General features: G+C 45.6%; 1 protein-coding gene across 10 annotated transcripts in view; it reads right to left on the bottom strand.

The window, feature by feature from the left end:
- The window catches only part of AUH (AU RNA binding methylglutaconyl-CoA hydratase), a 208,369-nt gene that overhangs the window by 124,692 nt on the left and 66,105 nt on the right, over positions 1-17,572 (bottom strand). For 9 of the 10 annotated variants that reach the window (XR_006195964.1, XM_042913421.1, XM_042913420.1 and 6 more), the window contains 2 exons: positions 17,275-17,367; positions 15,649-15,705 (listed from right to left, as the gene is read on the bottom strand). Coding sequence is in view for 9 of the 10 variants with exons in the window: in XM_042913421.1 (XP_042769355.1) it covers positions 15,649-15,705; positions 17,275-17,367 (150 nt within the window). In the remaining variant the exon portion in view is untranslated. Of the gene's footprint in view, positions 1-2,275; positions 4,326-4,570; positions 4,647-5,849; positions 6,010-15,648; positions 15,706-17,274; positions 17,368-17,572 lie in introns of those variants that run through there. The other variant, XM_042913427.1, reaches the window with a different exon arrangement.

Consider the following 17,572-nt stretch of genomic DNA (forward strand, 5'->3'; position numbering starts at 1 on the left):
GTCAAAATAAGTGAAATAGAGACTAAAATTAAAAAGACAATAGAAAAGATCAATGCAACTGAGAGCTGGTTTTATGAAAATAAACCTTTGGTGAGACCCACAAGAAATGAAAGAGAAGGCTCAAACAAATGACATCAGAAATGAAAGCGAAGATGATATAACAGATGCCACAGAAATACAAACATCATGACACTACTACCAAAAATTATGAGTCAACAAACTGCACAACCCGGAAGAAATGGATACATTTCTGGAAACATACAACCCAGCAAGACTGAACCAATAAAGAAACAGAAAATCTGAACAGACTAATTACTAGTAAGGACACTGAATGAGTCATCAATAACAGACAAACAAACAAAGATCCAGGACTATTTGACTTCACTGGTGAATTCTAGCAAACCTTTAAAGAAGCATTAATACCAATCCTTCCCAGGCAAACCAAGAAAGAGAACTCTTAACTCTAGAGAAGAAACTTATGGTCATCAGAGAGGAGGTGGCTGGGGGAGGGGATTAAGGAGGGCACGTGTGATCAGCCCTGGGTGATGCATGAAAGTGGTGATAACTACTTTGTGCACCTAAAACTAAAACAAATATTATGTAGGTTAAGTAACTTGAATTTACACGAGAACTTTAAAAAAATACCAATCCTTCCCAAACTCTTCCAAAAAATAAAAGAGAAAGGAACACTTCCAACTTCACTCGATGAGGCCAGCATCATCCTGATAACAAAATCAGACAAGGACATCACAAAGAAAACAAACTGCAGGCCAGGACCCCAGATGAACACAGATGCAAAAATCTTCAACAAAACATACCCAAACCAAACCCAACAACACATTAAAAGGACGTTCACCACGATCAAGTGGGCTGCATTCTAGGGACACAAGAACGGTTCAACAGCCACAAAACTATATGACACACCACATTAACAAAATGAAGGATAAAAACCACACAGCAGATGCAGAAAAAGCACATCACAAAAGTCAACCTTCGTTCAAGATAAAAACTCTAAACAAAGTGGGTATAAAGGAAACATGACTTAAGAAAGGTCATATACACAGATACACCATACTCAATGGTGGAACACTGAAAATTTTCCCTTTACGTTCAGAAACAAGACAACATTTGCCTCGTTCAGCAACACGTCACCTCTTGCTATACGGTACTGGAAGTCCTAACTGGAACAATTAAAGGGAGAAAGCTAAAATGCATCCAAATCTAGAAGAAAGAAAACAAAAAAAGAACTAATAAAACTGTCACTATTTACACATGATCTATTGCATATGAAATATCATAAGTAATCCACTGTAGAAATGTTAGAACTAATAAATGAATTCAGGGAAGTTTCAGGATATAAAAGCAATGTACAAAAATCAGCTGCATTTCTGCACAACAACAACTATCAGAAAGAGAAATTAAGAAAACGATCCATTTATAATTGGATCCAAAAGAATAAAATGCTTGGAATAAATCTGACCAAAGAGGTGAAAGACCCGTCCACTAAAAAGTATCTGACATGAGTAAAAGGGACTGAAGACACAGAACAGATACAAAGATACTCTAGCTCATGGACTCAAAGCAACAACACTGTGAAGATGGCCATGTTACCCAAAGGAATCTACAGATCCAATGTAATCCCTGTCAAAATTCCAAGGGCATTTTTCACAGAAGTAGTACAAAGACTCGCAAAATTTGACGAAACCACTAAAGACCCCAAATAGCCCAAGCAATGCTGGGAAAGAAGAACCAAGCTGGAAGCATCACGTTTCCTGATTCCACATTTTCTTACAAAGCTTTAGTAATCAAAACAGTATGGTTTGGGCACAAAAAGACCTATATAGCAACAGAACAGAACAGAAAGCCCAGAAATAAACCTATGCATATATGGCCGATTAATCTGACAAAGGAGCCAAGAATATGCAATGGGGAAAGCACGGTCTCTTCACAACGAACGGTGCTGGGAAAACTGACCACCCGTATGCAAAAGAATATACCGGTTTCTTACACCATACACGCAATCGAGACAAAATGGATTAAAGACGTGAAGAGAATATCTATAAACATAAATCTTTTGAAGGAAAAACACAGGCTGTAAAGCTTCTTCACAATGGTCTCCACGGTGACTTTTGGACTTGACACGAAAAGCAAAGTTAACAACAGCAACACTAAACAGCATAACTACCTCAAACTAAATCTTCGGGGGCGCCTGGGTGGCTCAGTGGATCAAGCAAATTAATTTCAGCTCAGGTCATGGCCTCACAGTCATGGGATCGAACCCCACGTCAGCTGAGTGTGGAGCCTGCTCGAGATTCTCTCCCTCTCTCTCCCTCTACCTCTCTCCCCACCTAGCATGCGCGCATGCTCTCTTCTCAAAAGATAAAAAGTAAAACACTAAATCTTCTGCATGGCAAAGGAAACCATCAACAAAATGAAAAGACAACCTACAGAATAGAAGAAAATATTTGAAAATCATGGAACTGATAAGGGACTAATAGCCCAAAATATATACAGAATTCACCCAACTCAACACCAAAAGAACAGATTACAAAATGAACCGAGGTTCTGAACAGACATTTTTGCAAGCAAGACAGACAGATGGCCAACAGGTCACACAAAGGTCACACACGCAACATCACTCGTCATGAGGGGACTGGAAACGAAAGCCACAATGAGGTGTCACAACACACCGGTCAGAACGGCTAGTGTCACCAGGACGGGACATGACAAGTGCCGGCGGGGGAGTGGGGACGAGGGAGCCTGGTGCACGGCTGGTGGGAATGTGACGTGGTCCAGCCACCGTGGAAAACACAACGGAGGTTTCTCAGGAGCGTCAAAACAGAACTACCCTGCGGCCCAGCAACTCCACTCTGGGCACTTCTCCGCAGGAAATGAAAACACCGTCTTGAGAAGAAACACACACCTTCACGTCCACTGCAGCGTTAACTATAGCAGCCAAGACAAGCCAGCAACCTACGCGTCCACTGAGGGATGAATGGATAATGAAGCTCTGGGTGGAATATTCTGCAACCATAAACAGGAGGAGATCCTGCCATCTGCCACAACGCGGACGGACCCCGAGGGCACTATGCTAGGTAAAACATGTCAGACCAAGGAAGACAAACAGCGGATGATCTCACTTATATGAAGAAACTTGAAAAAAGGAAAAAACCACAAAATCATAAATACAGAAAACAGACTGGTGGTTGCCAGAAGTGAGGGTGGGGACTGGGAGTAAAGGGCGGAGACGGTCAAAGGTACAAACTCCCAACTACAAAATGAATAAACCCTGAGGATATAACGAACTTTATGGTGACTGCAGTTAATAATACTGTGTTGACCACTTAAAAGTTGCTACGAGTAAATCATAAAAGCTCCCGCCAGAAGAAAAAACATTTTGTGACTGTGTGGTGGCAGATGCTAACTATACGTACGTACTGTGGTGACCATTTTACAACATATACATACAAAGAATCATTACGTTGTATCCCTGAAACTAGTATTATTTATCTAATCGGTAAAAGATTAGATAAATAATAAGTAATACAATGAGTGGACGCATGCTTACGTATTCATTCACGACATCATGGCTCTTCCACTTCCAGCCATAAGGTAGCAGAGACTGGATTTACCTTCTGCCTGATACACCCGAAACTCAGTATTGATGACGCTGGACATGAGGCAACATGGGACAGTGATGACTCAAGACCAAGCAAGGTGAGCCCGACTCCCGCACAAGCGTATGGTCCAGAAAGAGCTGCCAGGACACAGAGCAGAGAGGTGGACCCCAGGCCAGCCCAGCGCCCTCTCAGTTAAAGAGGAGCCGTGAGCCCAGGGGGACACAGGTAACTAGTGTGCAGGATGGGGGGCAGACTCCAGAAATCTGGAGGGGTTCCCTCCTGAGTGTTCACCAGAGTACTGAGCACTACACGTGTGAAGAAACTCGGGAAAGACCCACCTAAAAGGGGGAGAGGGTCGAGGAGTTTGAGGCTGAGCAAAAGGACCATGACGAAAACTATTCGAAGGCACGCCATAATTCAAGTCGCCCACAACCAGGGATAAGGAGAAAAATCATAAGGCAGGTCTAGCAAAGAAACACACTGTTTCAAAAGAACAAAGAAAATGATGACGGCAGATTCCCGTCAAGGAAACAACTTCAGCTAAGACGGTGGTGTTGCGACATCGCTCACATAAGGAGAGATAAAAATATTACCAACCTGGAGCTCTGCACCCAGCAAAAACATTTCCAAATACAGAGCGAAAGACTTTTCTAGATCTCCCAAAGCCGAAGGAGCCCAGCAGCAGCTGCTGCCATGCACACAGAACTGTTACGGGAAGACGGATATTGGTAATAAATTCAAGTATGTGTCTACACAAAGGAAGAATCGGGAGAGGAAACAACCACAGGAGTAAATACGTGACATTTTCCTGATGACTTAAATCTCTTTTAAGAATAATTGATTTTTTTTAACAAAATTAATCATGAAGCGTGGGGTGAAAGCATATGTAAAAGTTTAAGTGCATAACAACGAAGGCACAAAGAGCAGAAGAAAACAATACAAGTACTTACTACTGCATTCTTGTGTATGAGATGTTTTATTCATGGGATGGTAGACTGTCCTAATGGAAGATATACAGTACCTGTCCTAAAGCAATCAATGAAAAAAAGTAAAGAATAATAGTGAATAAGTCAATAAAGGACATGAAATAGAATAAAAAAAACCCCACTCAATTCCAAACAATGGCCAAGAAAAAGAAACAAAGGGGAACAAAAACAAGAAACAGAAAACAAGTAAGAAAATGAGAAAGATTTTTTTTAATGTTTGAGAGAGAGAGAGAGAGAGAAAGAGAGAGAACGAGCGGGGGAGGAGCAGAGAGAGAGAGAGGGAGGCAGAATTCGAAGCAGGCTCTGTGCTGACCGCAGACAGCCCGATATGGGGCTTGAACTCAAGAACCATGAGATATGACTGGAGCCGGAGTCAGATACTCAACCGACTGAGCCGCCCAGGTGCCCAGAATATGAGAGATTTGTGTAGAACAGTATCAATAATCATATTAAAAGTAAACAGTCTGAATATTCCAACTGAAGGCAGTCATTGTGATGGATGGAAAAGCGGGACCCCACAATATGCTGCCTACCAGGAATGCATTTTAAGTAAAAAGACATAAAGGCTTATGAATAAAAAGACAGGAAAGGACAGATTAGGCTGACACCAAACCAAAGTAAACTGGAGTAGTTACATAAATACCAGGCATAGTCCAATTCACAACAAAACATATTGCCAGGGATAAAAAGGATTATTTTAAGATAATATAGAGAGCAATCCGTCATAAGACACGACAAAACTAAACATTTCCAAACTTAGTAACAGAGTCTCAAAATACTTGAAGCAAATACTAATGGAACTGAAAAGAGAAACAGAAAAATTCACAATTATAGTTCATTCACATTTACAGAATGTTCTGCCAAACAACAGAACATAAGGTCTGGTAAGAAAAATTAACAACCTAAGGAAATAGTTAGATGGTATTCATGGGTCTGAGGAGACAATAAAGCCAAGGTCAAATCTCTACAAATTAACCTATAAATCGAGTACAATGTTAACGAAAAAATCCCAGCAGGATCTTTTTCTTGAAATTGGCCTGCTGATTCATATGGAAATGCAAAGGATCTAGATTAGGCAAAACAACTTTGACAAACAAAGAAGGGGACTAAAAATACCTATTTTTAAGATTTATTTTAATGCTACGGTAATCAAGATAGTATGGAATTGGTACCAAGATAGGCAAATAGAGTAAGAGAACTGAAAAGAGCCCAGAAATAAACATACACAGAGCGGAGTTCTCACCTTTGACAAAGGCGCAAAGGCGAATCAGAGGAAAAGGACATTCTTTTCAACAAATCCTGCTGGAGTAACCAGATGTCTATCAGTCCATACTTCACACCATACACAAAAACTGACTGAAAATGGATCATAGGTCTAACTGTAAACCAAAACCATAGAAGTTCTAGAACGAAACAGAAGAAAACCATCTGTGACTTTGGTTTAGGGAAAGATTTCATTGACACACCACCAAAATCACAAACCATGAAAGGAAAAGTCGACGACCTGAACGTATCAAAATTAAAATCTACTGTTCTTCGAAAGACCTGCTAAGAGACTAAAAAGTCAACTCACAGGTGGAAAAAAATATTTGCAAAGCATCTACTGGATAAAGGACTCGTATCTGTAATACTATGAAGAAAACACAGTAATAATTTAAACCCCAGCAATAAAACGACCCAGTTAAAAATGGGTAAAAGATCCAGGGACGCCTGGGCGGCTCAGTCGGTTTAGCGTCTGACTCTTGGTTTCAGCTCAGGTCATGATCTCATGGTTCGCTGACAGTGTGGAGCCTGCTTGCTTGAGATTCCCTCTCTCCCCCCCCCCCCCCCCCCCCCCGCTCTCTCTGTCCCTCCCCCACTCCCTCGCTCGCTATCTCTCTCTCTCTGTCTCAAACTTTTTAAAAAATGGGTAAAGGATTTGTACAAATACATCCCCCAAAAAGAGACAGAGCTAGATGGCAAGTAAGCACATGAAAAGATGCTCAACATCATGAGACACCAGGGAAACGACATCCACAACAAGCCCATGCCAAGCCTCGGTGAGGACGCAGAAGAAAAGAGAACTCTCGTTACCGCTGGTGGGAATTCTCAGAGGTGCTGGTCACGCAGTAACAACGGAAACAGACACTTACCATATAAAGCCATTCCGCTCGTAAGCACTTACCCAAGGTAGCTGGAAGCATATGCCCACACAAGCTGCGACGCAAACATGCACAGTGGCTGTACTGATAAGACCCCCGAGCTGGAAATACTCCAAGTGTCTACCCACGTGAACAGCTTAGCAAACTGTGGTACACCCAGCCACTGCAGTATCATTCAGCAGTAAGAAGGAATTAAGTATTGGAACTCACTACAAAACGATAGATAGCAAAATAATTACGCAGAATGTAAAAAGCAAGCAAAGATTACACAGCATATAACATTTCTGCAGGATTCCAGAAAATGAAAATTGACCTGTAGTGACAGACAGTGGTTCAGTGGCTGCGCGAAGAAACTTTAGGGGGTGACAGAGCTATAGATGTATTCACCATCCTGGCTGGTTATGGTTCCACGGGTGTCCACACGTCAAAGCTTGCCAAGTTTTCTTGCTAAAAACCCATGCAGTATATCGTACACCGATTGTAACGTAGAGCTGCTAAACCTATCTCAGAAAGAAGAAAAATTAGAGCAAATCAGCACCGAGAACAACACAGACCATAATAAAGTGAGTGTGAGTCCAGCCAACGTGCCAGCCAGCGTCTGACGCACACAGAATCTCCTCACCTGTTCTCTCCGCGGCCGTGCGGTACAGACGTCATCACCTTCATTCCACAACAGAAGAAACTGAGAAACGACGTTGAAAAAGAAACGTGCCTAACGAAACACGATGCAGTGAGGGAGGTGGGGTTCGAGCCCAAAGACGCTCAGCCCAGGGCTTCTCCCTTGAACTACGACTCTGCCTACAGGCAGGGACAGCTGCTCATCAGCCATTCAACCATGAGCACCGCTGCTGGGTGGATAAAAGTGGGTGTAAGTGAAACGAATATAATCGGACTCTACCGCCTGCTCAGAGACATGCACGGAGGGTGCCTGAATGCTCCACACCTTCTATTCCACTTTACGGGCATTACAGCTTCAAAAACTAGTCACCAGGATGAGTGTTTGGTGAAAAGCAAATTCAGGTTTTTTTTGTATTTAAAAAAAATTTTTTTTAATGTTTATTCTTGAAAGAGAGAGAGAGAGAGAGAGAGAGACAGAACACAAGTGGGGGAGGGGCGGAGAGAGAGAGGGAGACACGGAATCTGAAGCAGGCTCCAGGCTCCGAGCTGTCAGCACAGAGCCCGACGCCGGGCTCGAACCCACTAAGTGTGAGATCATGATCTGAGCCGAAGTCCGACGCTCAACTGACTGAGCCGCTTAGGCACCCCAGTTTTCTTTTTTTTACTGTTTATTTATGTATTGAGAGACAGAGAGAGAGAGAGAAAGACACAGTGTGGGGGAGGGGCAGAGAGAGAGGGAAAGAGAACCACAGGCAGGCTCCGCGTTGCCAGCACAGAGCCCGATGTGGGCCTCAAACTCACCAATCTGTGGGATCATGACCTGAGCCGAAATCAAGAGTCAGATGCTTAACTGACTGAGCCACCCAGGCACCCTCACCTTCATTCTTAAAGGGCATTTTCTCCAAACACAGAATTCTGGGTTGACAATTCCTTCCTTTCAGCACTTCAGTGATGCTGTTCCACTGACTTCTGGACTGCATCGTTCTGATGAGAAATCTAGTTCATTCAAATCACTGGTTCCCTATAAATGATGTGTCATCTTCCTCTGACTTTCCAGGGTATTTTTTGTGGGTCAGTTGGTTTTTGGTCGGTGGTTTTAAGTGGCTTATGAATGTGTCTGGTCAGGGATCTCTTGCGGCTTATCTTGAGTGGGTTCAGGCACTTCTTAAATCCTTGTTTATGTCTCAGCAAATTTGCGAAGTCTTCAGCCATTATTTCTTTAAACATTTTTCTTCTGAACCACAGTTTCTCCCTTCCTTTCAGACTCCTTGTGACACAAGTGTTAAACACTTCAGTACTATCCTAGAGGTTCCTTGAGGTTCAGTTCGTACAGACAAGGCTTTTTCGTTTCTCTGACACTCAGACGAAATACTTCCTACTGAGCCATCTTCAAGTTCATGCCCTCTTTCTTCTGTCATCCTTACCTTGTATTCAGTCCATCCAGGGTGCTTCCTATTTTGGCTAATGTACTTTTCGGCCCTTTTCTTTCTTTTCTGAAACTTGCCATACTTCCATTTGCTCCTGCGGTGCAAGGCCTACAATAAAGGCCCAGTATCGTGTGCTTCCTAATATCTAGGGAAACCAGGTGAACCACAACGGCCTGACCACAGGCTCCCCTCCCCACTCTGTTCCCATGGGTTAATCCCCTAGACAAACAACTCTCCCCATCAAAGAGACCAGGCATGATTCCTACTTATCCCTGGGGGGATGGGTTCCAGTTCCCTGCCAGACCATGGAATCATTCAAACATCAGGGAGCCTGGGTGGCTCAGTCAGTAGAGCATGTGACACCTAAGCTCAGGGTCGTGAGTTTAAGCCCCACGTTGGGCATGGAGCCTACTTTTGAAAAAAGGAGAATTTATACGTATATACGTATATATATACACACACACATATATACACACACATGTACATATATACGTATATATACATATACATACATATGTATACACGTATATATATACACACACACATATATACACACACATATACATATATACGTATGTATACATATACATATGTGTATATATGTATACACGTATGTTTTATATATACGTGTATACGTACACACACACACGCATATATATAAAAACAACAAAACAAAAAAACAAGGCCGTCACGTCCTCCCATGGGACCCAGGGGACAGCCCACCGTCCTGTCCCTGCACAGCCTGCCCCTCCCAGACATGCTGGATCACTCTGCTCCAGACCACACCCTCCTCGCGGCCCCGCGGGGTGCGTGCAGTGTCCCCCTACCCTGGCACGGGGAGCCGACGTGACTGAGGAACTGCCGTCGATCACATCCGTCTGGGGCCAGGTGTCAGGCGTCCGTCATCCCCAGAAACCTAGAACAGGAATCCCTCCTGCATCAACCAGGTGAACAGCCGGAGACTGACACGGCTCGCCCTTACTTCCCGGAGCATTTCTGCAGTAACCGCTTTTACGTCCTTCTCCGAGGATTCTAGCACCCGTCATCGTAGATGGCCACCTGTTGAATGTCTTCTCCCTTGCAAGTTGAGACTTCGGGCTCTTCACATGCTGAGTAATTCTGGCCTGGACATTTTTGTTTCAGCACTGAGTCAATGCTAAATGTTTCCAGACTGCACATTCCAAACTCCTGTGGACTGTGATTTCAGTGTTGCCGGGTTTGCGAGGACTTTGGCCAGTTTCAGATCTGGGCAGTGGCCCAACTCCTGGTTCAAATTCTCGGTATCTGGTCTGCTGTTTAGCATCAGAGACACACATGCACAGTCCAGGGGTAAGTCGGGACTTGACAAACGACTTAATGGGATCCCCTCCTGAGGTCCCCTCTCTCAACCATCTCCTGGTGCTTTCTGGTACCCTGCACCCCCCTCTTTGGGACCGCCGTCCAGAACACTGGGGTTGTATTTACCTTTCACTTCCAACAACTACACGTACGTCCAAGGCCAAACGCAGACAGGCAGAAAAAAGACAGGCAGCGGGAACTTGCCCCCACCCCCTTGAGACAACAGCTCTCGTGACTGAGGAAGGTTCTCTTCCCTCCCAATTCCTGGTATTTGGGGTCCTGGCGGCCACCATGCTTACTACCAGGACATCGGTCTCCCGTTTCCCAAGCCTGAACTAGAGGGATTCTCCTGGAGTTCTCTCTGGCTGTGCCAATGTCCATTTCTGGGCTTATTTTTAGACCAGGCCAGTGGATGCCAGGAAAAAAACCTAATTCACACTTTTATTTTCAGCCCAGACCACTCTCCTAAACTCCCCGCTTGCACAACCAACTGCTTCATTAATACCGCGCTTGGATGTTTAACGATTATTTTTAACCAAACGATATTCCTCACTGTCTCTTCTGAACCTTCTCTTTCTACAGCTTTCCACATCTCAGCTGAAGGGGACTCCTTCACAGTCACTCCAGCCAGAATCCTTACGGTTCCTTCTTTATACTCCTCATCCGATCGGTCGGGAGATTCTCCAAATCGGAGCACGCCGACCACCGCAGTATCCTAGTCCCGGCCCCACAGCCTGTACCCGAACCACAGCTCCGGCCTCACACCTGGCCCCAGCGATGTGGACTCCCAACATGGTGCCCAGACAAATCTCTAAACGCCTAAGCGCGTGCCTCTCTGCTGATTAGCTGCTGCGGGCCCTTCTCGCTCAGGGTGAAAGCGGGGCCGGCCCTGTGTGGGCCCCCGCCCTGCGTCTCTGTCGCGGTCCCCTGTCACTCTCCCCCATCTGCTGGCTGCAATGACACGATCCCCCGTCACTCTCCTCCCGTCTGTTGGCTGCAGTGACGGGGGAAGGTTGTGGGTGCTCCCGTCCCGGCCCTGTATCCCGTGTGTCTTTGTCTGAAACGCTCTTCCTCCTCTCTGTACGACCGACTGCCCCAATTCCTGGCAGTCTGATCTCCAACGTTACCTTCTCGGTCAGGCCTCTCCTGACCCCCTATTTCAAAGTGCAAGCCCCCAGCCCTGTTTCTTCCTCTACAGCACCTGCGCTCCCGCCTAGTTCACGACCGACTGCCCGCCCGCCGCCCCTCTGCTGGAGTAGCACCCGCCCGGCACGGCGATCTCTCCTTGTGCGCTCAGTGCCTGACCAGCGCGCGGCCCAACAAGTATGTGCTGTGGTGAGTGGAAGAACAGCCCCGAGCACAAGCCCGTGAGCCAAGCACACGGCGGGAGGGCAGAGGCCTAGGGAAGGGCTGAGGACCCCCTCGCAGGCCCCTAAACTGACGATCACAGCTGACGGAATCCACGCTCGCTTCTCCGGCTCCCAGCTCCCAGCCGTGAACTGCCTCATTCCTGCTCGACTCCAACACTCTTCTAACAGGGCAGCTATGACACTCGCCCATCTTGGCTCCCCTGCCAGATTCTGGATGGAGAACTCGAAGGGAGCGCTGCTGAGTCACAGACATACGTACGCTTCTTCCACGGCGACCCAAAATGGTCTGTCAACGGCGTAAAGTCAACAGAAACTTCCAAAACACCCTAGTTAGAAGTGGTCACTGAATTACATTTTAAAGTTAAAAGAAATGAGCCTCTGCGGCATAAGAAGCGTGTTAATAAACGTACTTGACTTCGGAGAGCAGAAGGGAGTGCCGGCCTGTGCAGAGGTCAGCTGGGAAGCGGTCCACTTCACGACACGGGTGAATGTGTCATTTATGTGTGTCATTACATGAGCCTCTTAAGAAAAACAGTCTTATTTTTGTTGTTACGCTTTTCTCCCTCCTGAAATAGTATGACCTTCTTAATCAGATTTGGCCCAGAAAGGTCTTTTGCTATTTATGAAAATCAAATTCACCCTCGTAGGATAAAGATGACTCACCACGGAGGATATTCGGAAGAATAAGCTCACATTCTGATGTAAACGCTGAGAGGATTTCAACAAAGGTCACAAACAAAACTTTCCAAAATGACTACCGTGTTCAGGACAACACGCACGCAGGATCTAAAAATCCACATTACTTCACGGACACACCTTAAATACGGTTCCTGGTAACCACGCCAAGAGACTGCCTTACTGGGAAACGCAGCTTGCGGCCAGGCGACCAGTGATGTCCTCTACCCCTCGCCTGTTCCCAGGACAGCTCAGTGCTCTAATTTCCTTCTCTCTTTTTTAATGTAGGGAATGGTCAATGCCAGTAGGAATTATTAAGCATTCTTTTCCTGAAAAGTTTCTAAGAAAAGAATGTTAGTCACCATGTGAACCAAATGATCAAAATTACTGTCACCCAAAGCGGGATACCCCAATATCAAGTGCCATCAAATAAAATGAAAATGAAAAGCAGAGCATGGCCCGTTGAGTATTCTTGGCAAAATATTTTAACCTAGATCTAAAGTTGAGGAAATGACTCAGTCAAATCCAGAATGTGCAAATGTCAGTAACATAATTTGCCTAAATTCTTAAAAAAAAAAAAAAAAAAAAAAAAATTGTTATAAAAAACAAAGAAATGGAAGACTTGTCTAGATTTAAAAAACAAAACCACCCCCGCCCCTCCCCGCCAATATATCCAACCAAATGCAACAGGTTTGACATTTAACTGGATCCTGAATTGAAAAAGCAAAGCCAGGGGCCCCTGGGTGGCTCAGTCAGTTAAGCATCCGACTTTGGCTCAGGTCATGATCTCACGGTTTGTGAGTTTGAGCCCCGAGTCGGGCTCTGTGCTGACAGCTCAGAGCCCGGAGCCTGCTTCCGATTCTGTGCCTCCCTCTCTCTCTGCTCTTCCCCCCTCATGCTCTCTCTGTCTCTCTCTCTCAAAAAATAAATAAAAAGTTAAAAAATAAAATAAAATAAAATATAAAATAAAATAAAATAAAATAAAATAAAATAAAATAAAATAAAATAAAATAAAACAAAACACAGATCAAAAATAGGCATGATGTAGGGAGCTTTAGTGACCGTAACGCGAACGCACAAGTGAACCAGTGCCTGCATCTGTTTCACGTGAATGTGAACGTGGCCGCCGTGGAGTTCTATGCTACACGGGCCGTGCGACGTTGCACGGCCTTACATGCCGAGCTACCAACCGGAAAGCTTCATTATATTAAGCAACTGAAATACATTCCCTCAGACTCAGGAGAAAAGAAAGAGACAGAAAGCTATCCTTTATACACAGACAAGAAAGTCTTCAAGCATTCTGACTTTTATGCCACACAAATTCATTTAATAAAAACTTTAGAAATACTTGTAACCATGAGGATACACAGTCCAAATCAAATCAAATTAGCAATAAGTGGGTCCTAATTCACGGGCCCCGACTGAGGAGGACCCTAAGGAACTTGAGTGTGCCGGGAAGAAAATGCTCCTTTCTAACCCTCAAAAGACACAGACGTGTGTGAGTGCCGACGGAAGGCACCAATGCCACGGTGATCAGGCTTCCTGGGTCTAACCCGTCCCAAGGGTGCTCTGGTGCAACCGTTCGACCTTCTTGGGGTCCGAACACAAAATATTTCCTCTCCAAGACACGACAGATAGAAAGTACGTTACCGAGTTCACCTTCCTCCCACCCTCTAACCGAAACATCAGACACCACCGTGTTGGTCTATAGGTGCTGCTGTAACAAACGATCACAAACTCGCTGGCTTCTAACCACAGAAACGGTCTTCCCTCACAGCTCTAGGGGACAGGAGTCTACATCCAGGCGCTGGCCTCCTCCGGACGGCTTGGAGGAAGGACATCCCGGCGTCCTGTGGCAGCCAGCGGCCCTGGGCTTTCTGCCCTCGCAGGCGCCTCCCTCCCACCTCTGTCTCCAGGCGGCCCTCCCGCTTCTCCTCTCTCTTCTCTTCTTGTAAGGACACTTGTTAGTTTTTAGGTTCATTCAGATAATCCAGACCGAGGTCATCTCAAGATCCCTGTCCGCAAAGACCCCCTTTCCAAATAAGGTCACATTCACAGGTCCCACGCTGACCTGTCTCTGGGGGGTCGCCACTCCCCTATAGTTACTATCTTTCTAGGGCTGGTTGCAGCCTAGTTAGCAATAAATGCATGCTTCTTAAAAGAACTTTAGAAACATATCATATCATCCTTTCTCTAAATCTTTTTAGATTTAGATTTTTTTCCAGTATTAGTTATCTGATAATTCTTTTCAATTGGATCCATTTCCATATAAATCCTTTTGTGAGTGTTTTCATTAGTCACTGTGGAAAAGACTGGCCTGGTGGAACAGGTAGGTATTTAAATGCTGCAAGAACAGCATTTTCACGGGTTACCGAGGTGGAAACCTTCTAGTGAGTCTGACACATTGACCTACTGGTCACCACTTTCACTGAATTGTGTTTTAATTCCTACTTATACACCTAATCAGTATACTCTTATACGCATCAGGTTAAACACACAGTTTTCATCTATTCAGGTACAAACATGACTACTCAAACGATGCTTTTAATTTTTACACCGTTACTGTTATCTCATTCACATGCTGCTAAATCACCAACACGCACATCTCAAATGAGGTCTACATTCTCGGAGAGCGACTTCACGAGACAGGAACAGCTCCAAGTTCTCTCATCAGACAAAAGAACCAAAATTTCCGATTTACCGGGTGATGCGAGATTTCATTATCATTGTCAGAAAAATTACTTTCTTCAGTGAGTCTTCCGAAAGAAGCAGTTCACCTATCTTTTTCTGCAGTGACAGGAGAAACACCTTGGGGAGGCTGGGTGGCTCCGGCAGTTAAGCGTCCGACTCTTAAGCGTTCGGCTCAGGTCACGATCTCACGGTTCGTGAGATGCAGCCCCGCGTCGGGCTCTGTGCTAAGCATGGAGGCTGCTTGGGATTCTCTCTCCCTCTCTCTCCCCCACTCACTCGCTCTCTACCTCTCAAAATAAATAAACTTTACAAAAAAAGAAGAAACACCTCAGCTCCAAATTCAGGCCATCCACTCACCCCAACCTTTGCCCTGCTGCAGGGCAACTCAGAAAAGCCGGCACGAAGCCCGGGTATCCCCGCCGCCCCTCCCATGGGGTCTGTGGGGGCACCTCTCTGAGGGCACGTACGTTCATACACCCACACGAAGTTTCAAATTATCAGTGCAATCTCCAAGACTAATGTGACTGATGCAATAATTGAAAAATTAAGAAACTGTACAGAAAAGCACAGGAGACCCCGCAAGCAGACAGCAACGGCCAACACGCCCGCCATCTTCCTGCCTACCTAAGCTAAAAGAGCACGTGGTGAACGGGGACTTCGCTACAAAAGCAAACGGTACAGCATGAGTCCCTTTATCCAAAATGTTGCCTCTTCAATTAACGTATTTTTGCCTTATGCCCTGTTGTTGAGAAGAAATCAAGATGGGTGTGAACAATTCATACCTCCACCGGGAATAATTGCCAACTTTGTTTCAACCAAGCCCATTTTCGCAGAGGAAGCTGAAAAGGAAGGAAGAAAATTAAGTAACATCCGGATCATATATTCAAACATTATGACTTGAAGAAGTTAGTAAAATAAGCTACACATACTCTGTTTACTAATTAAACTCGTGTCACAAATCTTTTAAAAAGTCACTTCAGAAGGCATTTGGTTACGGAAATAGGTAAACACTCTAAATGATAAATATATTAAGAGGTTCACATAACCTTTTCTGTTAAAAATTGCTCGGCAGCGAATTAATTTTTGATGCAGAAAGGCCAGGGCTGTGACTACATAATTTGACCGGATGCTGCCAAGTCACGTTTGAAGGCTCAGACCCCGCTAACGATTGAGGACGAGGAGAGAGGCTTCTGACAAGCAGGAACATTCTTCGGCTGCCTGAAGAGTCCTCGAAGCCAAACAGCTTAATACATCACACCAGATACGGCACCTTTTCAGGACCAGATCTCCAGTCACTTCTGACAAATGGTTTTACTGTTCTGACAGCCGGGCAGGGTTCCTCTTTCCGCATTTTGCTTGCACGACTACTTTAACACATCTTAATTATTTATTTGCATATCCAAACATACTTGGACCACTTCCCTTATCCTAATTCCCAGAATCTGCACCCTTTCAGAAAAGGGTTTCACGGACTTTAGCTTCTCCATTTAAAACTCAGGATTTGAGACAATTAGGGATCTGAAGGGGAAAGTCCTCGTGGACCAGCAGCTACCAACCCCAAGGAACAGTCAAAACTTACTAAAAACATCATCATATTGACCCTACTTTTAACAGGCAGCTGCTTCAGAAGTGACAGCAGGAGCCAGGAGAGGTCGGTGACATATATCTGCTGCCTGCTTCGCCCGGTCCTTGGGCCTGGGGCCCCTGTCCGTCACCCCGAAGTGACGGTCTGGCGGCAGCAGTCTCCAGGGCTCTGGCAGGACACCAGGCGTGACGGCCCCGGCACGGGAGCGCCTGGGTTGGCGTCCCAGCTCAGTCACTGACCCTGGGCGCGCTGCGTCTCCTCTCTGGGCCCGAGCCTCCGCAGGGACCGAAGCACCCTTCGCACAGCGCCACTTGGCCGATTGAGCGACTTAATGCAGGTCAAGTGCCGAGACTAGTATGAGGGTCAACATTCAGCACACGGTCAGCATTAATTGTTTTCCCCGTCATTTTCATGATCACCTCATCCATCCTTCAGGAGACCGAGCGAGAAGTGGACCTCAGGGCGGTGAAGCTGTCATGACGCAGCGAACCAGAGGTAAGTGCTGGGGCCGGGCACGTGCCACACGTCAGCTCACCCGATCTCCACCACGGCCCCTGCCGGTCCCCCACTGTAGAGGAGCCGACGGCTCTGAGCAGGGCAGGCCCTGCGGTTCAAATTCAGGTCTGCCTGCCCAATTCCGGCTGTCCCCTCCCTGGCCGAGACTAACAAGAGACTGGACCAGACTGTCTCCTTAAGTGGGGATCTTCAACACTCCCTTAAGCCCAATGGGTGACTTTTTCTAAATGCTCTACTCAACGAGAGGAAAAGAACAGAACACATCACTTGGAATTATCTGAAGATAACCGCCGGGATTAATTCTCACCTGCTACACGTATGTCACATGCTAGGGCCAGCTCAAGGCCCCCCCCCAGAGCAAGTCCATCTATCGCTGCAATCGTCGGCACTGGAAGATTAGCTGAAACAGAAGGAAAGAGGTTATGTTTCTTCAGGAAGACAGTCACCGTACGATGCAATCTATGTTACCTGTTCTTAACTGGGATACTGTCCAGAGAACTTTGCATCCCTTTTGCCTTCAACAAAAGAGTCATTTCCTTCATCATGATTCTTCAAAACCATGCACTGACTGTAGAGAGTTCCACCATATAGACATGCACTAATAT

This window comes from Panthera leo, chromosome D4, assembly GCF_018350215.1.
Source record: "Panthera leo isolate Ple1 chromosome D4, P.leo_Ple1_pat1.1, whole genome shotgun sequence".
NCBI lineage: Eukaryota > Metazoa > Chordata > Mammalia > Carnivora > Felidae > Panthera > Panthera leo.